Below are 19,678 nucleotides of genomic sequence, written 5' to 3' on the forward strand. Positions count from 1 at the left end.
CCACTCATCCATGCCATTTGAGTTAAGGTTCATGAGGACTTCATTTGCTTGAAGAGATAGGTGACTCTTTCGTGTCCCTCCGAATCTCTCACTATTCATCCATTTCTCTTTCTTAAGGAGTTTATCTTGATGTAAGTGAAACTTACTAACTCTAAGTTTTTACTTTTCTCGGCATTATAACTTTGGTTTCTTGGTTTTTTGACTTTTTGTTAATTTTTTTCACCTAGGACTTCCGAAACTTTAGGGCCAGCCTAGTTGTTAAATTCCCCTGTTCTTAAAGAAATCTTGATGGATTTTCGGATCAATTAATTGCATCTGATTGTTTATTTTCTCTTTCGGATTAATTGCATCAGATTTAGATGTGGGAAATCTAGTTTATCAGTCAAAGCCAAAAGGCTTGCCATAATATGGTGTGACGGATTAATTAGACTATTAGAGGCGAGCATTTATACAAGGCTAACCCCTTGATTGAAAACTCTGTAGTCTGTACAGGTTGGAAAAATGTTGATGAAACAAGCATCATGTGCATTTTCTTTAATCATTTCTTCAAGGGGTTAGGGTATAGGAAGGTGTAATGGGGTTCAGATATTTCAGTTTTACAGATATTAATTTGCAATTATAAAGGCAGATTGTAGTTTTACAAAGTTGACTGGTTTAGAAAAGCTAAAAGCACAGGAAAAATACAATTCATGTGGTAGAGAACACATGAAAAATGAAAAACTTCTGTGGATCAAATTGAATAATAAAAAGGGCTTGATCTCGTCTCATATTTCACCATCCCACAATTCTTGAACGCTTTTATAAGGACTACATGTCTCGTGGACTGCAAAATCACCCTGGAGGAGCCTTTGCTGTATTGCAGTCGCAGACCAGCAAGAAAATGTGATCAGTAGGCAATTTTTATGTGATAATATATATGGTTGAAAATATGCATACCGGCATTGATGGATGTATTTGGGGGCACATATATATACCTGGTGGATTCCTGAGAATTTTGAGAAGAGCTCTGGAGGGATGCACCAATCAAATAAGCTTAGATTTTCTTTGATCCTAGATTCAGTTACACTCTTTGGAAGGACACTGTGTCCACTCTGAATGCCCCAACGAAGAGCTACTTGTGCCGGTGACTTGTTAAGTTTTTCAGCAACTTCAACCATTACTGGTTCCTTCAAGACTTCCCCCTTTATCCAGGACCCTGGAGAACCCAAAGGAGAATATGCCTGAAAGAAGGAGTTTTTGCTCATATCACATAAACAAGCTATAACCTCATCATCAGTCTGCTAAAGATTAAAATGGATGGCAAAGTTGGTATGTAGAGTTTACCGATAGATGAATGCCAGCTGATTTGCACAAATTGTGAAGAGCAGATTGTTGCCAGACAGGGTGACATTCGACTTGATTTACTGCAGGTGGAACTTTTGCATAAGAGAGGAGGTCTTGCAGCTTCTTAGTCGAGAAGTTGCTCACCCCTATTGCACGTGCCTGACCGGATGCATACAAGCCCTCCATTGCATTCCATGTCTCTGAAAGGCACAACGGAGCCATGACCTCCGGAGCCAAACCTTGTGATCCGGGCTTTGTACGAAGTGGCCAGTGTATCTGTACAAGGTGATCATGTCCCAAAACCATTCCAAACTCTTCATTATTAGAGTTCCGGATGCAGGCAGAAAAGGTTAGTCGTCTAACAAAATCTCAAGGTTGCTTATAAAGTACTAGATGCATACAAGATATAGATCAATGTAGTCAAGCTGCAGGTCTTCTAAAGTCTTGCTCAGTGCCTTGGAGACATCTTCTGGTGCATGGTCACTGCACCTGTACGTGTCACAGAGTCAGAAGAAGCAATATAAGTTTCTAAGGAGATATCGCTTGTCCAACTCCATCAGTTTCATAAAGTCGTTGTGAAATGTGAATAGCATAATTGAGAATATTTAGCAATAGGGGACTCAAATAAAGAAGAGAAATCGAATGAGAACACATACCATAGCTTAGAAGTGACAAAGATTTCACTACGCTGCAATACCCCAGTGGAAAATAGTTGCTTCAGTGCCACCCCTACCTGCTTGATTCACCAAAGGTCCAAAACAACAAGCACACATGCATACACACAAGAAACCATCATAATGGGCATAACAAAAAGGAATTGAAAAAGGGTAAGATGGTGTTCTAAAATGATAAAAATTATTACCTCTTTTTCATTACCGTAGACTGATGCACAGTCAATATGCCTGTAGCCATTCTGCATAACCAGAAACATTTGTTGAGCATAATTTTGCCCCTCAAAACAGAGGCTTGGGTAATGTTCTCTTGCAAATATATATGGTTTGTTATGTTATGAACAAGAACCGCTATTCCACCTGATTAATGGTTCATATTACGATCTGGCATATTGTCTAGCAAGAGAACATTTCCGGTTTTATCAAACCATGCTAGTCTAAACTTCAAAAGAACCATGAGAATATATCGAGAATGAACCTTGACTGCAGCGATGACAGCTTGACCGACCTCACCCGGTTCAGCCTTCCATGTTCCGAGACCAACAGAGGGAATCTTAGCTCCCGTATTCAGATCAAAATGCAAGGTTTCAGATTCTTTTTCTTTAACCATGTTCTACGTACTGAATATGTGAATGGAACCAAGATCAAGGATTAGCTTATTGAATTAAAAAAATAAAACTAAAGTAACATAGTCCAATAATCATATAATGAAACTCCTCCAATACTATTGGAGGTCGACTAAACGTTCAATGCAATTCACTGAAATATGAATTTCATAGACTCCACATAGTTGATGAACTGAAGAAGATATTACCTATTTGGATCAAATGAGAGAAGTATGCAAGATTTTATTGGAGGCAATTCACCAAATGTATTAGCTCCAAACCCACAACAGCTAACTAGTTTTCTCATGTCCAAAACATTCTCGGCATTTTATGGTAATGCATGGACATCAGAGCACAGGATATGTGACCTAGACGTTTACGGCAAAAAACTTGGATCTTTCACCACTCCCCAAACCACAAAATAATAATAATAATTTAAAATAAAAAAAACAAGGAAAAGAAAATAATTCACATTACAAGAAGAACAAAGGCATGGAATATTTAGTTTCCTATAAACTAGGAAGTGACATGTGGGGTGAGAGACAAAAACACATAAAGTGTATACACCCACTACATGAAAATTTTGTTGGAGAGTATAGGTAGCCTCTTGACCAACATTTGGTGATTTCGTGTTTAAATTTAGGTCCTTTCATCGTAACCGGTAGATATTGCTTATGAGGATTTTGAACAAGTTGGATTTATAATACTTGTGTATGAAAAATAACATACAATTCATATAACCTGCTGTTCCCAACAGTTACAGAGGAGGTTCGCATCGGATATATTAATGTCCTTAACTAGGGCTCACATGATGTGCACATGATCTTTAACAGAAATTTGGACATATAATGTTGCGGGTGGCAAATTGTTTAAGGACAGATAATTTGGGCGGTAATTTGTCAAAAAATTTTGTTTGGGTGGTACAGTGCAACAACCCCAATAGTTTTTTTTTTTTTTTTTTGGGGGGGGGGGGGGGGGGGGGGTGTTTGGCGCAAAAAACCTATATATATATAATGGGAGAATGTGTTAAATGGTTTTGACCCAACCAACCAAGCTTGGAAAACAAGTCCTTCCATCATCATACCAGTAGATATTGGTACTAGGCTAGAAATACAGCAATACTCTGTGAAAATTTCAGATAGGATAGAAATGGAACTGTCAATCAATGAACCCAGGAAAATTTCAAATCACATATTATTAGGCAAAACTCATGCGTTAAGTGGAGAAATAGCATCTACTGATTAAACCAATTGAAAGTATACAACATGTGTCCTAGGTTCTAGACTACATATGGGGTCTAACAGGGCTCTCAAATAATCAAACCATGTCTCAACAATGCTTCATGGGTTTCAATCTACTATACCTAACTGGTTTTTGAACTGCAACTATAACTTGCTCTTCTCAGACTGATACACATCCAGCTAACAAAACAGTCAAAAAGAGGCACAAGCCTACTACTCTCCCCCAACCAGTGAAAACAATTATGTTTTGTTTACTGCTCAATAAAACCCTTGAGGTTTTCCAACCAAATCAGGTACTCTCTGCAGTCTTTGTTCCTCATGTACTGATGCAAGAAGTCGGTTGTGCTGCGATTAATCCCCCGAACCTCAAGATATTTGTGGAGAGCCTCCCGTAGGTTCTCATCCAAGTCACTGCACATCCAAATCAAAACCACATCAGACAATGAATAAAATCATAACCAAACTTACTTGAAACTATCATTTACTGCACAAGCTTACTAAAAGTCAGGCCCTTCGTATTCATCCAGTTCTGAAAATTGCTCAGGTTGCTTGATCGACAAGCTATCAATGCAAATCTCATCAGGGAAACGAATGACACCAAACTCCAAATGCCGTCGTCCTCTTCCTTTGGAAATGCTCACAACCAGTGGAGTGCCGTAGTCATCATAGTCATCATCGACACCGAACTCCGAAATAGAACCATTTGGAACATCAACTCTCACTTGGATGATTTCGCCATAGAATCTTCTTTTGAGCAGGATGTTTTTTTCTCCAGGAGTGTCGATTATGTCAAAAGGAAACTCATCTGGGACATCCACCTATGAAGATTATACAAAACCAATACTCAATTACTAATTGGGTAAACTTTGCTTTCATGAAGAACCCAAAATTTTTAGTAAAAAAAATCAGTAATACATTTTGAGGGAAAGAAATGCAGACTAAAATTACGTACTGACGCGAAATTTGTGTTCATACTCTAGGGCACACTTGATCTCAGACTCGAGGACTCCAATCAGACTCTCATGGGCGATCAGTCTTGTGGTGGCGGCCGTAGAGAATCGCTGAGTTGGAATGAAGCTTCTTCGGCTGACGTCACCACCGAATGTAGGGACTGTGGAGATTCCGCGGTGAAAGGTCCTTGCCGATGCAATGGTACGGACGGCGAGGGATAATGCGGAGTAGGACGGCCTGCGAAGCATGGAGAACAGAGCCATTTGAGGTCCGGCTATGGCGGAAAAGCTTGGGGTTTTGCAACAGCGTTTTGACCTTTGCTTGGGGTTTTACGAAAATTCCACTGTATTATTGGGCTAGGCTTTGGGTCATATGGTAAGAGTTAAAATGGGCCCAACTTGGTGGAATCTAAGGCTTAGTTTGCATGATAGCCCAAATAAGCTTGAGCTCAGCTCATGGATAATTAGCTAGCCCAAAGTAAGCATGATTTGGGGAGCATTTCTCAGACTATTACCATCTAATTTTAATTTTTATAAAATTATCTAAAAGGAGAGACATTAGAAAAACGACATAAAAAACCATAAAAAAGAAAATCAAATTGCAGACAACTAATGCCAAATATATTCTCATAATGGTAAACAAAGAGCAAATTTATTTTTTTTGGTAAACAACAAAGAGCAAATTTATAGTCATAATGGAATACTAAAACAGAAAAATAATAAAAATGCTCCAGGCTCTTCCATAAAAGAACTCATCTGACTGACTTTCTAGATTTCACCATCCCACAATTCCTCAACACTCTTGTAGGGACCAAATGTATCATGAACAAAGTTAGTCCCTCTGACCAGTCTTGCCTGCATAATTGAAAATCAATGTAGATGTAGTTAGAAGTAAATCCAAAAAGAAGAATTCCTCGAAATGAAATCACTGGACCTAAACCAAAAACCCCCAAAAGAAACCCTGGCTTGAAGAATCATGCAATGGAAGAATACCTCCAAGTGATGTCTACAAAGTTTTAGCAGTCGCATATAATATAATGGTGGAATGTGTTTAATGATTTTGACCTAACTGATGATAATAAGATCTTGGCAAGGGCAATGACAGCAAGGAGAGATAAAGGACCAATTACAGTAACTACTTGCCTGTGCAATTTCAGAAAGCTTGGTGAACAAGTCCTCTGGGATAGACCAGCTAAAGACATTGAAGTTGTCCTTGATCCTTGCTTCATTAGTACTCTTAGGAAGAACACTATGACCCATTTGCAGTCCCCATCGAAGGGCAATTTGCGCAGGATTTTTGCCTAGTTTCTCTGCAACCATGTTAACAATTGGATTCTCAAGGATGTCACCTTTGATCCATGTTGTTCCAGGAGAACCCAGTGGTGAATATCCCTGAAAGAAAAGTATATAGCTGTCATTTAACTTTCTAGCTAACTCAAAATGCTAATTAAATAAAAAATTTCCCAACTACACATAGGTAACTACTTCAATCAACTAAGAAACTGAGACAGAAAATGTAATTCAATATTTGCATACTCACAGATACATGAACTCCCTTGGATTTACAGAAAGAATGTAGCTTGGCTTGCTGCCATGAAGGATGACACTCCACTTGGACAACAGCAGGCGGAACACGTGCTACATCCAGCAGATCTGACAGTTTCTTTGTAGAGAAATTGCTCACACCAATAGCTCGAGCCTTACCCGAATCATAGAGAGTTTCCATTGCTCTCCATGTGCCAGGGATATCTGGTTCAACAAGGTTTTCAGGATCAAAACTTACTGATCCATTCTTCAACCGGACTGGCCAGTGCATCTTCAGATTTTCATTAAGTCATTAGTTGCAGCTGAGTAATGCCCAAAAATGGGATAATAAATTCAAGATGATGACACCGATATCTATAATTTTGACCTAATGATTTATAGCTAGATACAAGTCAAATAGCCAGACCGAAAAGGGTCGATGACTTGGATGGAAGTTACTTAAATCTTTTAACAAATTCAAAGATGGCAAACAGATGGCCATTCCAGTCTTTTAAAGGAACCTCAGTCCTTAGTAAACTTAAAAAATATGCAAACTGAACCCATGTTTTCGAGCTGATATTGCTTACAGTCCTGCACCAAACTCTAACAGACATAACTTGAGTATAAGCTTTGAACAGGTAGAACTTACAAGGTACAAGTCAACATAATCAAGCTGCAAGTCTCTCAAGGTCCTGTCCAGTGCTTCTAGTACATCTTCTGGTGCATGATCAGTATTCCTGTAGACCATCTTGCTTTTAGAAAGTACTAACAGTAGAGGATTCCAATGTTTTAGATTAGGCCTAAGTACAACTTAATAAGGCTTACAGCACCATCACTTTAGCATAAACAATTAGCACTCATTGTAATTCCTTCAATAAAAAATAGCATTAAAATTGAAACAAACCAAAGTTTGGAGGTAATCCACAAATCCTCGCGCTTCACCACACCATCTTCAAACAGCTTCTTCAGAACCAAGCCGATCTACAAGAAATAAAAATTGCATCATTGTCACATTAAATCGTACTAACAACTTAAGCATCTTCAAAGAACGAGTCAAACACATATAATTTTAATTTTCATTTAACAAGTACTGCATAACAAAAATGTGACAAACTAATCAAAACTATGATTGAATTTATAAAAATTGCATCAAAATGTGAAGGCGATCAATTAGCTTGTTAAAGGTTTAAAGCAATTTCAGACATGAAGATTTCACAAAAACTAAAATGACTGGAATGAATGAAATTGATGCAAAAACTTCAAATTAACAGCAACAGAAATTACCTCCTTCTCATTGCCATAGCGTTGAGCACAATCAATGTGGCGATAACCTGCCTGCAATTAGTAGAACCACATGTTTAGACGAGTGCTAAGTTCGCCAAATCAAAGATCGATGAAGATTAAACAAAAAGAATAGTTTAAAGCGGGGGAAGAGGAAGACCTTGATGGCGGTGGCGACGGCGTCGCCGACCAAACCAGGGCCTGACTGCCAGGTTCCTAACCCCAACGAAGGGATCTTAGCTCCGGTGTTCAACTCAAAGAAATGAATATCGTCCGCCATTCTCAGAAATAGAGTACAGTAGACCCGTACAAAGTCTCTTGCCGCTCTTTATATAGGAGAGCGGGAGAGAATCAGAAATTAGTATACAAAATCGAATGGCTGTTGTCCACTTGTCCTTGCTGAGACTCTAACGTCATTCTTGAATCCAATTTTTAATTTTCAAAAATTATAAAATAATCCAATTTTTTTTGGTAAGTTACCAAGGGGTGTTTTCAACTTAGATTTTAATAGATTCCAATGAAATTTAGGTGTTCCCAACTCAGATTTTAATGGATTCCAATGAAATTTAGGTGTCCTGAAAAAGTCATGGATTTTATTAAGTGAAGGATTTTAATGGATTTGGATGAATTTGGATGGATTTAAATGCATTTTTTACACATAACAAATTTCATGAGAATTCCACCTAATTCTTTTGAATTTTGATGAATTCTATGGATTTTAAAATTCATTAAACTCCTTTAAAATCTGAGTTGGAGACACTCCCCTAAGTTATTGATTTTTTGTTTTTTAACACAAAATCCGTTCACTTTTGTTTCCTAACATAAAACCTTGGAGAAATAAACATTTTAGGCCCAAATCAACTTGAGGATCCAACTTCTTTTCCAATTTTTAGTTATCAATTGATTTGGCATATGATATCTTAAGTTTTTACTTATAATAAATAAACGAGCGCTAAAATATAAATATACAAAATACAGCCATATAAACCTACAATATTAGGGTTAATTTTCTTTCATTCACTATGCGGGTGAGACGAAGAACTCTGATTGGGTGGGGTGGGATTCGATTCCAACTTCCAAGTTTCAACTTACCTGAAATACAAATTTGATGAAGGCACCTCAAAAGCACCTTTGATGAAAGAATGCAACTTCTCCTCTAAAATTTTTTTGTAGGTAACTGTAAAATCACATGGCCGTGTAACCAATCTACTCATGTTAAAAAATGCGTATAATTATAAAGATATTATTTAGGGTTTGAAGTTTTGAATATTAATGATTAGGAATGAGGCTCCCAATGGACAATGTTCAGCCGACCATAGTTATGTGTTAGTCCAAGCTCAACATTATCTATGGTCTCAACTTTGCATACCTACGCATGGCATCCCCAACACATTTGATCGCTACGAAGCCATCTATAAATGGCTTCTCCTGATATAAACACATTCTCTACATAAATCAAAGTAACTGATCTTATCTGGTTGCTTCTTGATATCGCAATTTTCAAACCATAATGATTATTCCACATGTTCAGCCATTTAAATAAAATGAAACAGCAAATACATAGTTCATGTTCAGCCATTAAAATAAAATGAAACGCTGAGCATTATAAACCAAAATCAAACAAATCGCCTTTGGGACATAAGGATCATACAAATCATAAAAATCCAGTTTCACTTAAAAAATGGTCCCAGGCACTCTTCCACAAAAGCACTCATCTGACTGACTTTCTAGATTTCACCATCCCAGAATTCCTCAACACTCCTGTACGGACCCAAAGTATCATGAACAAATGATTCCCCTCTGATCAGTCTTGCCTGCATAATTGGAAATCAATGTAGTAGTTAGGACTTAGGAGTGAAGACTACATGACAACTATCAGTGACTGTATCATCATCATCTTAATGAATCACATGACCTAATCCCAAACCCCACAAGGATACCCCCCACTCGAAGAATCATACATGGAAGAACACAAGTGATGCCTAGAAATTTTAGCATCTGTCACATAATAATATAATGGTGGAATGTGTCTAATGGTTATGACATAACTGACCATAATAAAATATTGGCGAGGGTATTAATAGCAAGGGGAATAGAGGACCAATTCCAGTATCTACTTACCTGCTCAATTTCAGAAAACTTGGCAAACAAGTCCTCCCGGATAGACCAGCCAAAGACATCAAAGTTCTCCTTGATCCTTGCTTCATTAGTACTTTTAGGAAGAACACTATGACCCATTTGTAGTCCCCACCGAAGAGCAACTTGTGCAGGAGTTCTGCCTAATTTCTCCGCAACCGAATTAAGAATAGGATTCTTAAGGACATCACTTTTGATCCATGTTGTGCCAGGAGAACCCAGTGGTGAATATCCCTGAAAGAAACATATATAGTTCCAATTTAACTTTCTGGCCAACTAAACCTGCCAAGTAAATTAAAATTGTCCAATTACAGATGGGTAACAGACACAAGGACAATGTAATTCAGTATTTGCATACTCACAGAAAGGTGAACTCCCTTGGATTTACAGAAAGAACGCAGCTTGGTCTGCTGCCACGAAGGATGACACTCCACTTGGTTGACAGCAGGAGGAACGCGTGCCACATCCAGCAAATCTGACAGCTTCTTTGAAGAGAAATTGCTCACACCAATAGCTCGGGCCTTTCCCGAATCATAGAGAGTTTCCATTACTCTCCAAGTGCCAGGGATATCTGTGTCAGCAAGGTTTTCAGGCTTAAAACCTACTGACCCCTTCTTCATCCGGACTGGCCAATGGATCTTCAAATTTTCAGTAGCCTCATTAGTTACAGCCGAATAATGCTCACAAAGGGTATATAAATTTAAGATAATGAGCCTAATTATCTATGATTTTGGCCTGATATTTTAAAGCAAGAAACAGATAACATAGCCAGACTGCAAGGAATCAATGACCTTGTCAGTAATTTATACATTCAAAGAACAGCAAACAGATGGCCATTCCTTTCTTTTAACTTTTAAAAGAACCTTTGCTCTGAAATTTTTTAAAGAAATGCAGATTACAACCTGAACTCATGGGACTGATTTATCTATACTGAACCCCTGTCAAAGATCTGAAAATGCATACACCCTAGAATCAACCAAACTCTAAGAGAAATTACTTAAGAATAACTTAGTAAGCTTTGAACAGGTAATACATACAAGGTACAAGTCAACATAATCAAGCTGCAAGTCCCTCAAAGTCCTGTCGAAGGCCTCTAGTACATCTTCTGGTGCATGATCAGTACACCTGTGGATAAAAAATCGAACAAGGATAACAGCACCATCACTTTAGTATAAATAACTAGCACTCATTCTAATTCCTCACGCACTCAATGTAATTCATCAGGATATATCAGTAGTACTCAATCAAATAGCATCATAACGAACCAGAGTTTGGAGGTAATCCACAAATCCTCGCGCTTCACCACACCATCTTCAAACAGCTTCGTCAGAACCAGACCAATCTACAAGAAATAAGAACTCCATCTTTGTCAAATTAAATCCCAGTAGCAACTTAAAACAGCTTCAAAGAATGGAGCCAAACATAATTTTTTTTTTTTTTGGTCCAAGTATTGTATAATATAAAGGTCACAAAATAATCAAAACTAGAATTAAGATGCCCTCATAATAATCACATTATATGAAAAAAAAACAAAATTACATTTAAACCACAATGATAAGAGAGATTTAGGGCAATTTTGTCCTGAACAAATAGATGAAGACTAAAGGCAATAACGAAAGAAAACGATACAAATCTTCAAATAATTACCTCCTTCTCATTGCCATAGACTTGAGCACAATCAATATGCCGATATCCTACCTGCAATCAGTACGAAAGGCACAAAATCAATTAGCTGATAACCAATAATCGTCAAGAGAGGTTGGTTTGATTTTTTTTGTTTGGATAACCAAACACGGCCTTAAATCCATTCACAAAATTTACATTTCTAAGGAGAGGGAAAGAGGAAGACCTTCACGGCAGCGGCGACGGCGTCTCCGACCAAGCCAGGGCTGGACTGCCAGGTTCCCAACCCCACCGAAGGGATCTTGGCTCCGGTGTTCAACTCAAAGAAGCGAATATCGTCAGCCATTTTCAGAGCGAAGGTGAAGTAGACAGAGTGATGTAGTAGAGCAAAGGAGACGCTTCTCTTGATCCCTCTTTATAAAAGAGAGCGGGAGAGAATGTGTAACGTCACTAACGTCTGCATAACGTCACTGTTGACGTTAACTTCCACGCGCGAATGATAAGTTTTTGTTTTTTTTTTTGTGGGAATGGTCTAGTATAAGAAGGCAACCGGGGATCCAAGCCGTTGATCTAGTACAATCTGTAGCCTTTGGATGCCGGAGATTTGCCGGGTTAAGTAAGTTGGTCCATTTTGGAAAGCACTTCGAGTGGCCAACAGTGTGACACCTGTTGGCCGAGTGGAATCATGAGCCACCTACTTGTTGCCGTTTTTAAAAAGTTAAAATGAGAATAATATGTTATAGATCGTCATATATCATCTGTTGTATTCCTGTGCAGCAAAAGAGTAGCAATACGGTAATGCAGCAATACCATGAGGTTTTAATTTGCATGGAAAAGAAAACCCTCAAATAAGGCAATTTTTTTAAAGTATAATATGTATATATGATATTCCTTTTATAATCAATCAAAAATTAAAGAATAACATGTTTGATAAAAAATAAAAAAAACGTAACAAAAATGTTATATACACTTAGAATTTTTTCTAAATACACCCTTCATGTCATGACTAACCATTATGATCATGTGCTTGACGATCACAAAGCATGACCGAAGAGGAGTGGGGAGGGCGGAAAAGTGGGGGAGGAGGGGGAGCGAGAGTGAATGATATGAATAGGGGAGGGTTGTCCTTTTTTAAAAAAGAAACTTCGATGAATAAGAATAGAATGAATCATATGACTTCCAATAATACTAGACATACTACCCCAAGAGGTGTGTCAAACTTGTCTTTCTTGATGTACCACCCCTCCTTTGCACTATTCTCTAATATGAGGGCATTCCAAAACTGTCCAACAATGATCATAGGATTGAGATGTTTGTCCATCGACCGTTGTACTCTATAACCCCGTTTTGTTATATGTAATAAAGAGTTAGGATTGGATAATTTTAGTTCAATCCCACCTATGTATATGGGAATAAAAAGGAAACCATCAGAATTGTTTGTCTTCTATCTTGGTCTAAAAACAAAAATTTGAATATCTTCTGTTAGAAATTTTGTGTTTCAAAGATCAGAGTTTTTGTAAAAGACAGGACGGAGACCATCATTAGTTAGTTCCATAACTGTTAACAGTATAGACATGAGAAAGGAGCAGGTTAAGGAGATTGAACAAGCAACAGTTCCAGCACGACCATACCCATTAGATGCCAGAATTTATTGAGTTCGCGGTTCCACAATATCTCATGTACAACATTATTCTTCTCAACTTACTATATTCAAGACAAACTCTTAATTCAGATTTCAATGAAAGAATTAATCTTCCAGATGAATGCGGTAGCAAATTAGGTGTAAACCATTAAAACAAGCGCTATGTATTCAAACAAGCGAAAGGAGGTATAGAGGCAATTGTTTCTAACATCAAGGTTCTGCTTACAATTCGCCATCCCAGAGCTCTTCAAGGGTCTTGTATGCGCCCAGAGTCTCATGCACAAAGCCAGCACCTTGAATAAGCCTCTCCTGTATGATCATTGAAAAAGAAAATTAATTTCAATCATCCAAAAGAAACTTTTACATACCAGAGAATTCAATCTGGTTTTATCAAATAGTTATGAAGTGCCTAATGATTGATATATCCATTGGAAAGACACATCTAAACAAACTTGACTGATTGAAAGTGCTAGTAAACCAAGCATCCAGACAGTGGTTTTATCCATATAAGAAATGTGAAGAAAGCAGAAAATCTAGACCAAATTGATCAGTGTGAAAGAAATAAAAGAGGTTGAAAAAAAAGGAAAGGGCACTTGCCTGCTTAATTTCAGAAAACTTGGCAAACAAGTCTTCTGGTATAGACCAATCAAAAAGATCAAAATTTTGCTGCATCCTTGTCTGGTTTGTGCTTTTAGGCACTACACTGTGACCCATTTGTAGCCCCCACCGAAGAGCCACTTGGGCAGGAGTCTTGCCCAATTTTTCTGCCACCAATTTCAGTATAGAATTTTCAAGGACCTTATTCTTTCCCAATGGTGAATACCCCTGAAATAATTACAATAAAATTTCAGTATTTAGTCACTGGTGAATTTGGAAACCACAACAATGGAAAACTAATCCATTTTGTTCCCAAAACATTCACAAGTCATTCTCATTCTCATTCTCATTATGGCATGCATACAATAAAACTACATTGTTGCCCAGGGGATAATACTACCCATAAGAACAACAAACAACTTCATATCAGCATACTCACAGTTAAGAGAACTCCCTTAGATTTGCAGAAATCATGCAGCTTTGGTTGCTGCCATTGAGGGTGGATTTCCACTTGGTTGACAGCAGGAGGTATTCGTGCCACCTCTAACAGATCTCCAAGCTTCTTTGAAGAGAAATTGCTGACTCCAATAGCCCTGGCCTTGCCAGAATCATAGAGTGCCTCCATTGCTTTCCACGTACTGGGTATATTAGGTTGGGTAAAGTTTTCAGGATCAGAGCCAACTGACCCCTTTTTCATGCTGATCGGCCAATGGATCTACCAAAATTTTATGACATTCAATAGCAAATAAACAACTAAAATGCTACTTCTATGAACACATTAAAAGTTCAAATCTATGTGCTAGTTTTGATTAGAGCATGGCATGTGATTACTTAAATGCGGTCCAGAATCCACGTACAAGATAGAGATCCAGATAGTCAAGTTGCAAGTCTTGCAAAGTTTTGTCAAGTGCCTTTGGTACATCTTCTGGTTCATGATCAGTACACCTGCAGATAATTGTAATTTCAACTTAGAATTTGATGGGAAAGGTCAACTAAGCATGTGGGCTTCTCAGTTTCTACTAAAGTTGGAATTTTCAGATAATAAATTGGATTGGAGACTACAAATTCTAAGAAATGTAAGTGAAAAGTTCAAACCAGAGTTTGGAGGTGATCCATAAGTCCTCACGTTTCACTACACCATCATCAAACAGCTTCTTCAGAGCACAACCAATCTACATAAACCAGAAACTGCTCTCAAAACAACAGTTTTCATCACAAATTAGCATATAAGTTTTCATCAGAAACAAAAAGAATGAATTGTTGAATTCTTGTGTCACCTCTTTCTCATTGCCATACATTTGAGCACAATCGATATGACGATATCCAACCTGCAAATCCACAGGAAGTCAAGAACAACTCAAATTAAGCTCAGCATTTCCTGAACGCAGCTCACACTGCATTCCAAAAACTTCAAATCTCTATATATGTGTGTCTGTGTCTTCCTGATTAATAGTTAGGATTGGATGATCGAATGAAACGGTAACGGTACCTTAACGGCAGTGGTGACGGCGTCGCCGACGACATGAGTGTCAGCGCGCCACGTGCCCAACCCAACGGAAGGTATCTTGGTCCCGGTATTCAACTCGAAAAAACGGATTGTGTTGGCCATTTTCTCTCTCACTCTGTGCTTGTTGCGATTTGGAATTGGCGACTACTGCTTCTGCACCAGTTGAATTGTCCAGCTTGTGTGGAACTAATTAGTACCTCTTTAATGCTGTCTACACCAACCGCTCTGTGTTTCAGCTCAGCACGAAACCCGAAAGTGCGAACGTTTGGCTCAAATTAAACGCGAAAGTGCTGCTTTTTCTCTAAGACTCGGCTCTACCGCAGAGACACTTTTTCTCTTCTTTTAGCAAATTCTCTTTTTTAAAAAAATAAAATAAAAATTAGCAACTTCTTTTTACAATAAGTTAAATTATCGAATATACCTGATTAACAATTATAATGATGAATTCAAATATTTGTCTATAAGTGTTCCAACATTCATAATGAGAATATTTCGATCCTCAACGTAAATTCATTTGCCACTTAAAGGTTCCACTTAAAAATAAATTAACTCAACTATTTTGTGCATAATCGCTCTTATTTGAACTCATATTATCATATATCATTAACTCTTCTTTTAATAATAGAAGATGAGATGGATTTAATGATTTATCATTTGTAGGTCTAAATTTCAGGTGAGTTTGAATTCTAAATGGACCTTGTGGAGCATATTTTACTTTTTCAATTATCTTTTTTATTCTTATTGAGCGATTAAATATTTTGTAACAAGTACAATAGCTTTTTTGATTAAGAGGGGAGCAAAGGCCCAAAAATAAGTATTATAGCTTTGTTAACGGAAGCTGAAAATTGAAATATGAGGAGAAAAGTAAAAGGGGCCTATTATTTTGATCTATACACAACGCTGAAATTTCAGGACATTCTTAAAGTTCTACTAAGTGCTACACGCATTTGCTTTAAAAGCAAAGCAAAATGCAAAACCTCAAATCATGATTCATGACATATGATGAAGCACAGGATTTTGATATTTTATTGAATCTGAATGCATCTTTTAAGTTGTAACAATGCTCAAAGGAAGTAGCAGAACTTCTGAATTCACCCTTCTGCATGGAGCTATTGAAAATCAAGATACAACCAAACAAAAAAGCTAAAGAAGATACAAAGAAAAGCCATATGCTTCTTCTAAGATCCAGGGTATGCTCAAAACTCTCCATCCCAGAGTTCCTCAATGGTCTTGTATGCACCGTGAGTCTCATGGACGAATGCAGTGCCTTTAAGTAGCCTCTCCTGCAAAGAAATAGAGAATCTTTACAAAGTCAAATCACCACAAACATGTAAATGACCATAAGGTTGCAGGTGCCTAATGTTTGATAAACCCATTGAAGATGCATAACAAAAGTTACAAAACAGTTGCACAGATTTGACTATAGCAGGTGCTACTAAATCAAGCTACCCAGACAGGAATTGCATTCACAATTCAAGCATGAATAAGCACCAAGAGAGAAAAGGTGAATGGAATTCAGGGACAGCAGGACAGAACAGAGAAGAAGTAAGGAAAAGCTACTTGCCTGCTCTATTTCCGAAAACTTTGGAAGCAAGTCTTCTGGTATAGACCAATCAAAAACATCCAAGTTTGCCTTGATCCTTTCCTCATTTGTGCTCTTAGGCAGTACACTATGACCCGTTTGTATCCCCCACCTGAGAGCCACTTGTGCAGGAGTCTTGCCCAGCTTCTCTGCAGCCAATGTCAGAATCGGATTCTTAAGGACATCACCCTTCATACCACTTGTACCTGGGGATCCCAATGGTGAATACCCCTGAAATAAGAAATGTATGCATTATAATCTGATATACACCAGTAATCAGCAGGAGGGTGCATTTGGAAATCAAAAGATAAAGATTTAATTTACTTCATATCAGCATAACTCACAGTTAAGTGGACTCCTTTAGATTTGCAGAGCTCTTGTAGCTTTGGCTGCTGCCATTGAGGGTGGCATTCCACTTGATTAACAGCAGGGGGTATGCGCGCCACCCCTAATAGATCTCCAAGCTTTTTTGTTGAAAAATTGCTGACCCCAATAGCCCTGGCCTTGCCAGAATCGAATAGTGCCTCCATTGCTTTCCAAGTACTGGGTATGTCAGGTTGGGTAAGGCTTTCAGGCTTAAAGCCAGCTGACCCCTTTTTCATGCGGACTGGCCAGTGGATCTACAAAAATTTTACAGGCATTCAGTGGTAAATGAACTAGTATTGTATCACTTTATCATGCTAGCTAGAGAGACTTGCAAGGCTTCTGTTTGTAGTTATTAGCATGGATTTCAAAGTCACATTATGAGAACTAAGTCAACTAACTAAAGCATAAATCTGAAAGATGACTTTTTTTTGGAGATATCATTGCATTCATGCATAGGAAAATGTTATGTTAGAAGAGAATCTGGCATATTAAATTGTCAAATTGAACCATTGATTAGATAGATTCTTATTAGAATATACAGTCCAAAATTCCAAATTAACTCTCTAACAACATAACTTATCAGACTGTCTCGTAAGAAAGAGTAGTTAAATATGGTTTACAAACCAGATACAGATCGATATACTCGAGTTGTAAGTCCCGCAGAGTGCTATCCAGTGCCTTTGGCACATCTTCTGGTGCATGATTAGTACACCTGCAGATAAATGTAATTTCACATTCAACCTTTTTAATTGGACATTAAAGACTTCAGAGCTTTATATGTTCATAAGAAACTGAAACAGACCAGAGTTTTGAAGTGATCCACAAGTCCTCACGCTTTACTACACCCTCTTCATAAAGCTTCTTCAGAGCAAAACCAATCTACAACAAAATCCAGAAAATTGGTCACTGTCACACAAAAATCATAGAACAAAATCATAAAAACCAAATTCTTCTAAATCAAACTAATCAAATACCTCCTTTTCATTGCCATAAGCTTGAGCACAATCAATATGTCGGTACCCAACCTGCATCAACGCGGACACAGTTGGCCACTCAAAATCAAACTGGGTATTTCGGTAATTACACTTCCAAATAAAAATAGCAAAAAAGACCTTAATGGCGGTGGTGACGGCATCGCCAACAACGCCGGGATCAGCCTGCCACGTCCCCAAACCGACAGACGGAATCTTGGCCCCGGTGTTCAACTCAAAGAACCGAATCGCTTTCGCCATTTTTTCAGTTTTCCGAAGCACTGTCACTTTGCTACGATTTTTCAAAGTGCAAATCGTCGAACACGTTGGGTCAATTATTATATAGCAGGACCAAAGGTCCAAAACGGCAAATAGGGAAAAATGAGAAAGCAAAAGGTAATTGAATCACGTAATCGCTCATGTATGCGTACACATGTCAAATAAGCTGTGACTAAAAGCTTTGACTCGTCCAGCTTGTCCAGCTTCCATTAAAGCTGTCACGATTCAGGGCAGTGAGAGTCTATAGTGTCGTCTATGTAACATGGCAAAATTTGTAAATTAGGCGGGGAATTGGAGTAAATATAATTTATGACAAATAATATCGTGCCACATGTTGAAAGTATTGTTACGAATTTATTTAAATTATATGAATTCACTTAAATTAGCAGTTATTGAATTAGCTCAGTTGGAAGAATAAAACTTATCTATCCATGGGATGCCACTTGTGTAATATCACCAAAAGGAGAGAGAGAGAGAGAGAGAGAGAGAGAGAGAGAGAGAGAGAGAGAGAGAGAGAGAGAACATGTTGAAAGTATTGTTACGAATTTATTTAAATTATATGAATTCACTTAAATTAGCAGTTATTGAATTAGCTCAGTTGGAAGAATAAAACTTATCTATCCATGGGATGCCACTTGTGTAATATCACCAAAAGGGGAGAGAGAGAGAGAGAGAGAGAGAGAGAGAGAGAACATGTTGAAAGTATTGTTACGAATTTATTTAAATTATATGAATTCACTTAAATTAGCAGTTATTGAATTAGCTCAGTTGGAAGAATAAAACTTATCTATCCATGGGATGCCACTTGTGTAATATCACCAAGGAGAGAGAGAGAGAGAGAGAGAGAGAGAGAGAGAGAGAGAGAGAGGGGATGATGAGGATACCACCTATTGGTATTCCCGGGCAGGTAAGTCTCACTCCAGTAGTTCATTTGGAATGGTTATAGTATCACTCTCCCTACACTTATGTATACGTACACATGTGTCCAGTTTTCATTAAAGCTGTAACGATTCAGAGACGGTGAGAGTCTATAGTGTCGTCCATGTAACATGGCAAAATTTGTATATAAGGCGGAGGAATAGGTGAAAATATAATTTGTAACAAATAATATCACGTGATATATTGAAGTATTGTTACGAATTTATTTAAATTATAGTAGTTATTAAATGAGTCCAGTTGGAATGGCTATAGTATCACTCCCGCCACACCCAATTTTTTTTTTTTTTTAAATTTGTACATAGATAAGTTCTAACATTAACTCATCTCTCATTTTAATTTCATTCCACTCCTAAATTATAGGCAACTTCATTTTGATATTTTAAATTCTTAATATATGTCAACATATCATGTGATATACAAGTTAGTTACAGAATAATTTTT

The 19,678-nt window shown here is 37.7% G+C and overlaps 6 protein-coding genes across 6 annotated transcripts; all 6 read right to left on the minus strand.

Moving 5' to 3' along the window:
* Positions 1-764: 764 nt before the first annotated feature.
* On the minus strand, positions 765-2,604 carry LOC147281573 (NADPH-dependent aldo-keto reductase, chloroplastic-like). Its single transcript, XM_086246449.1, has 7 exons — positions 2,473-2,604; positions 2,186-2,236; positions 1,980-2,056; positions 1,725-1,812; positions 1,324-1,599; positions 975-1,220; positions 765-851 (listed from the first exon to the last, which is right to left on the minus strand). The coding sequence occupies exons 1-7, from the start codon at positions 2,602-2,604 to the stop codon at positions 765-767; spliced, it is 957 nt and encodes a 318-aa protein (XP_086102575.1).
* Positions 2,605-3,874: 1,270 nt separating this feature from the next.
* LOC147281574 (uncharacterized protein At2g39795, mitochondrial-like) lies at positions 3,875-5,054 on the minus strand. Its single transcript, XM_086249179.1, has 3 exons — positions 4,797-5,054; positions 4,339-4,658; positions 3,875-4,251 (listed from the first exon to the last, which is right to left on the minus strand). Exons 1-3 carry the CDS (start codon positions 5,052-5,054, stop codon positions 4,092-4,094), a joined length of 738 nt encoding a protein of 245 aa, XP_086105305.1. The 3' UTR covers positions 3,875-4,091.
* Positions 5,055-5,372: 318 nt separating this feature from the next.
* Positions 5,373-7,908, minus strand: LOC147281575 (NADPH-dependent aldo-keto reductase, chloroplastic-like). Its single transcript, XM_086246004.1, has 7 exons — positions 7,756-7,908; positions 7,599-7,649; positions 7,219-7,295; positions 6,964-7,051; positions 6,331-6,606; positions 5,934-6,182; positions 5,373-5,645 (listed from the first exon to the last, which is right to left on the minus strand). The coding sequence occupies exons 1-7, from the start codon at positions 7,873-7,875 to the stop codon at positions 5,559-5,561; spliced, it is 948 nt and encodes a 315-aa protein (XP_086102130.1). The 5' UTR covers positions 7,876-7,908; the 3' UTR covers positions 5,373-5,558.
* Positions 7,909-9,052: 1,144 nt separating this feature from the next.
* Positions 9,053-11,742, minus strand: LOC147281576 (NADPH-dependent aldo-keto reductase, chloroplastic-like). Its single transcript, XM_086246002.1, has 7 exons — positions 11,581-11,742; positions 11,379-11,429; positions 10,997-11,073; positions 10,769-10,856; positions 10,094-10,369; positions 9,717-9,965; positions 9,053-9,409 (listed from the first exon to the last, which is right to left on the minus strand). The coding sequence occupies exons 1-7, from the start codon at positions 11,698-11,700 to the stop codon at positions 9,323-9,325; spliced, it is 948 nt and encodes a 315-aa protein (XP_086102128.1). The 5' UTR covers positions 11,701-11,742; the 3' UTR covers positions 9,053-9,322.
* A 1,211-nt stretch (positions 11,743-12,953) lies between these two features.
* On the minus strand, positions 12,954-15,359 carry LOC147281577 (NADPH-dependent aldo-keto reductase, chloroplastic-like). The gene is made up of 7 exons (XM_086245969.1): positions 15,083-15,359; positions 14,871-14,921; positions 14,689-14,765; positions 14,451-14,538; positions 14,033-14,308; positions 13,594-13,821; positions 12,954-13,305 (listed from the first exon to the last, which is right to left on the minus strand). Exons 1-7 carry the CDS (start codon positions 15,200-15,202, stop codon positions 13,219-13,221), a joined length of 927 nt encoding a protein of 308 aa, XP_086102095.1. The 5' UTR covers positions 15,203-15,359; the 3' UTR covers positions 12,954-13,218.
* Positions 15,360-16,098: 739 nt separating this feature from the next.
* On the minus strand, positions 16,099-18,437 carry LOC147281578 (NADPH-dependent aldo-keto reductase, chloroplastic-like). The gene is made up of 7 exons (XM_086245968.1): positions 18,161-18,437; positions 18,023-18,073; positions 17,851-17,927; positions 17,673-17,760; positions 17,027-17,302; positions 16,665-16,913; positions 16,099-16,383 (listed from the first exon to the last, which is right to left on the minus strand). Exons 1-7 carry the CDS (start codon positions 18,278-18,280, stop codon positions 16,297-16,299), a joined length of 948 nt encoding a protein of 315 aa, XP_086102094.1. The 5' UTR covers positions 18,281-18,437; the 3' UTR covers positions 16,099-16,296.
* Between the last annotated feature and the right edge of the window lie 1,241 nt (positions 18,438-19,678).

This window comes from Dryas octopetala, chromosome 6 (assembly GCF_963921425.1).
Source record: "Dryas octopetala chromosome 6, drDryOcto1.1, whole genome shotgun sequence".
In the NCBI taxonomy this organism is placed as follows: domain Eukaryota; kingdom Viridiplantae; phylum Streptophyta; class Magnoliopsida; order Rosales; family Rosaceae; genus Dryas; species Dryas octopetala.

Bases quoted from the DNA above. Each gene is read 5' to 3' on its own strand.
- LOC147281578 (XM_086245968.1), bottom strand. From the start codon at position 18,280: ATGGCGAAAGCGATTCGGTTCTTTGAGTTGAACACCGGGGCCAAGATT. The intron at 16,914-17,026 runs GTGAGTTATGCT...TTCTTATTTCAG, and splicing joins CTAAAGGAGTCCACTTAACT to GGGTATTCACCATTGGGATC. The intron at 16,384-16,664 runs GCAAGTAGCTTT...ATTTCTTTGCAG, and splicing joins AGTTTTCGGAAATAGAGCAG to GAGAGGCTACTTAAAGGCAC.
- LOC147281575 (XM_086246004.1), bottom strand. From the start codon at position 7,875: ATGGCGGACGATATTCATTTCTTTGAGTTGAACACCGGAGCTAAGATC. The intron at 6,607-6,963 runs GTAAGTTCTACC...GAAAATCTGAAG, and splicing joins ATTATGTTGACTTGTACCTT to ATGCACTGGCCAGTCCGGTT. The intron at 5,646-5,933 runs GCAAGTAGTTAC...TCAATTATGCAG, and splicing joins AGCTTTCTGAAATTGCACAG to GCAAGACTGGTCAGAGGGAC.
- LOC147281573 (XM_086246449.1), bottom strand. From the start codon at position 2,604: ATGGTTAAAGAAAAAGAATCTGAAACCTTGCATTTTGATCTGAATACG. The intron at 1,600-1,724 runs GTATGCATCTAG...CACCTTGTACAG, and splicing joins ACTACATTGATCTATATCTT to ATACACTGGCCACTTCGTAC. The intron at 852-974 runs GTATATATATGT...ACTGCAATACAG, and splicing joins AATTCTCAGGAATCCACCAG to CAAAGGCTCCTCCAGGGTGA.
- LOC147281576 (XM_086246002.1), bottom strand. From the start codon at position 11,700: ATGGCTGACGATATTCGCTTCTTTGAGTTGAACACCGGAGCCAAGATC. The intron at 10,857-10,996 runs GTTCGTTATGAT...TTTTATCCACAG, and splicing joins TGGATTACCTCCAAACTCTG to GTGTACTGATCATGCACCAG. The intron at 9,410-9,716 runs GTAAGTAGATAC...CCAATTATGCAG, and splicing joins AGTTTTCTGAAATTGAGCAG to GCAAGACTGATCAGAGGGGA.
- LOC147281574 (XM_086249179.1), bottom strand. From the start codon at position 5,054: ATGGCTCTGTTCTCCATGCTTCGCAGGCCGTCCTACTCCGCATTATCC. The intron at 4,659-4,796 runs GTCAGTACGTAA...TAATCTTCATAG, and splicing joins AGTATGAACACAAATTTCGC to GTGGATGTCCCAGATGAGTT. The intron at 4,252-4,338 runs GTAAGCTTGTGC...TTGGATGTGCAG, and splicing joins TACGAAGGGCCTGACTTTTA to TGACTTGGATGAGAACCTAC.
- LOC147281577 (XM_086245969.1), bottom strand. From the start codon at position 15,202: ATGGCCAACACAATCCGTTTTTTCGAGTTGAATACCGGGACCAAGATA. The intron at 14,922-15,082 runs GTACCGTTACCG...GTGGATTTGCAG, and splicing joins CCGTCACCACTGCCGTTAAG to GTTGGATATCGTCATATCGA. The intron at 14,539-14,688 runs GTTTGAACTTTT...AATTATCTGCAG, and splicing joins TGGATCACCTCCAAACTCTG to GTGTACTGATCATGAACCAG.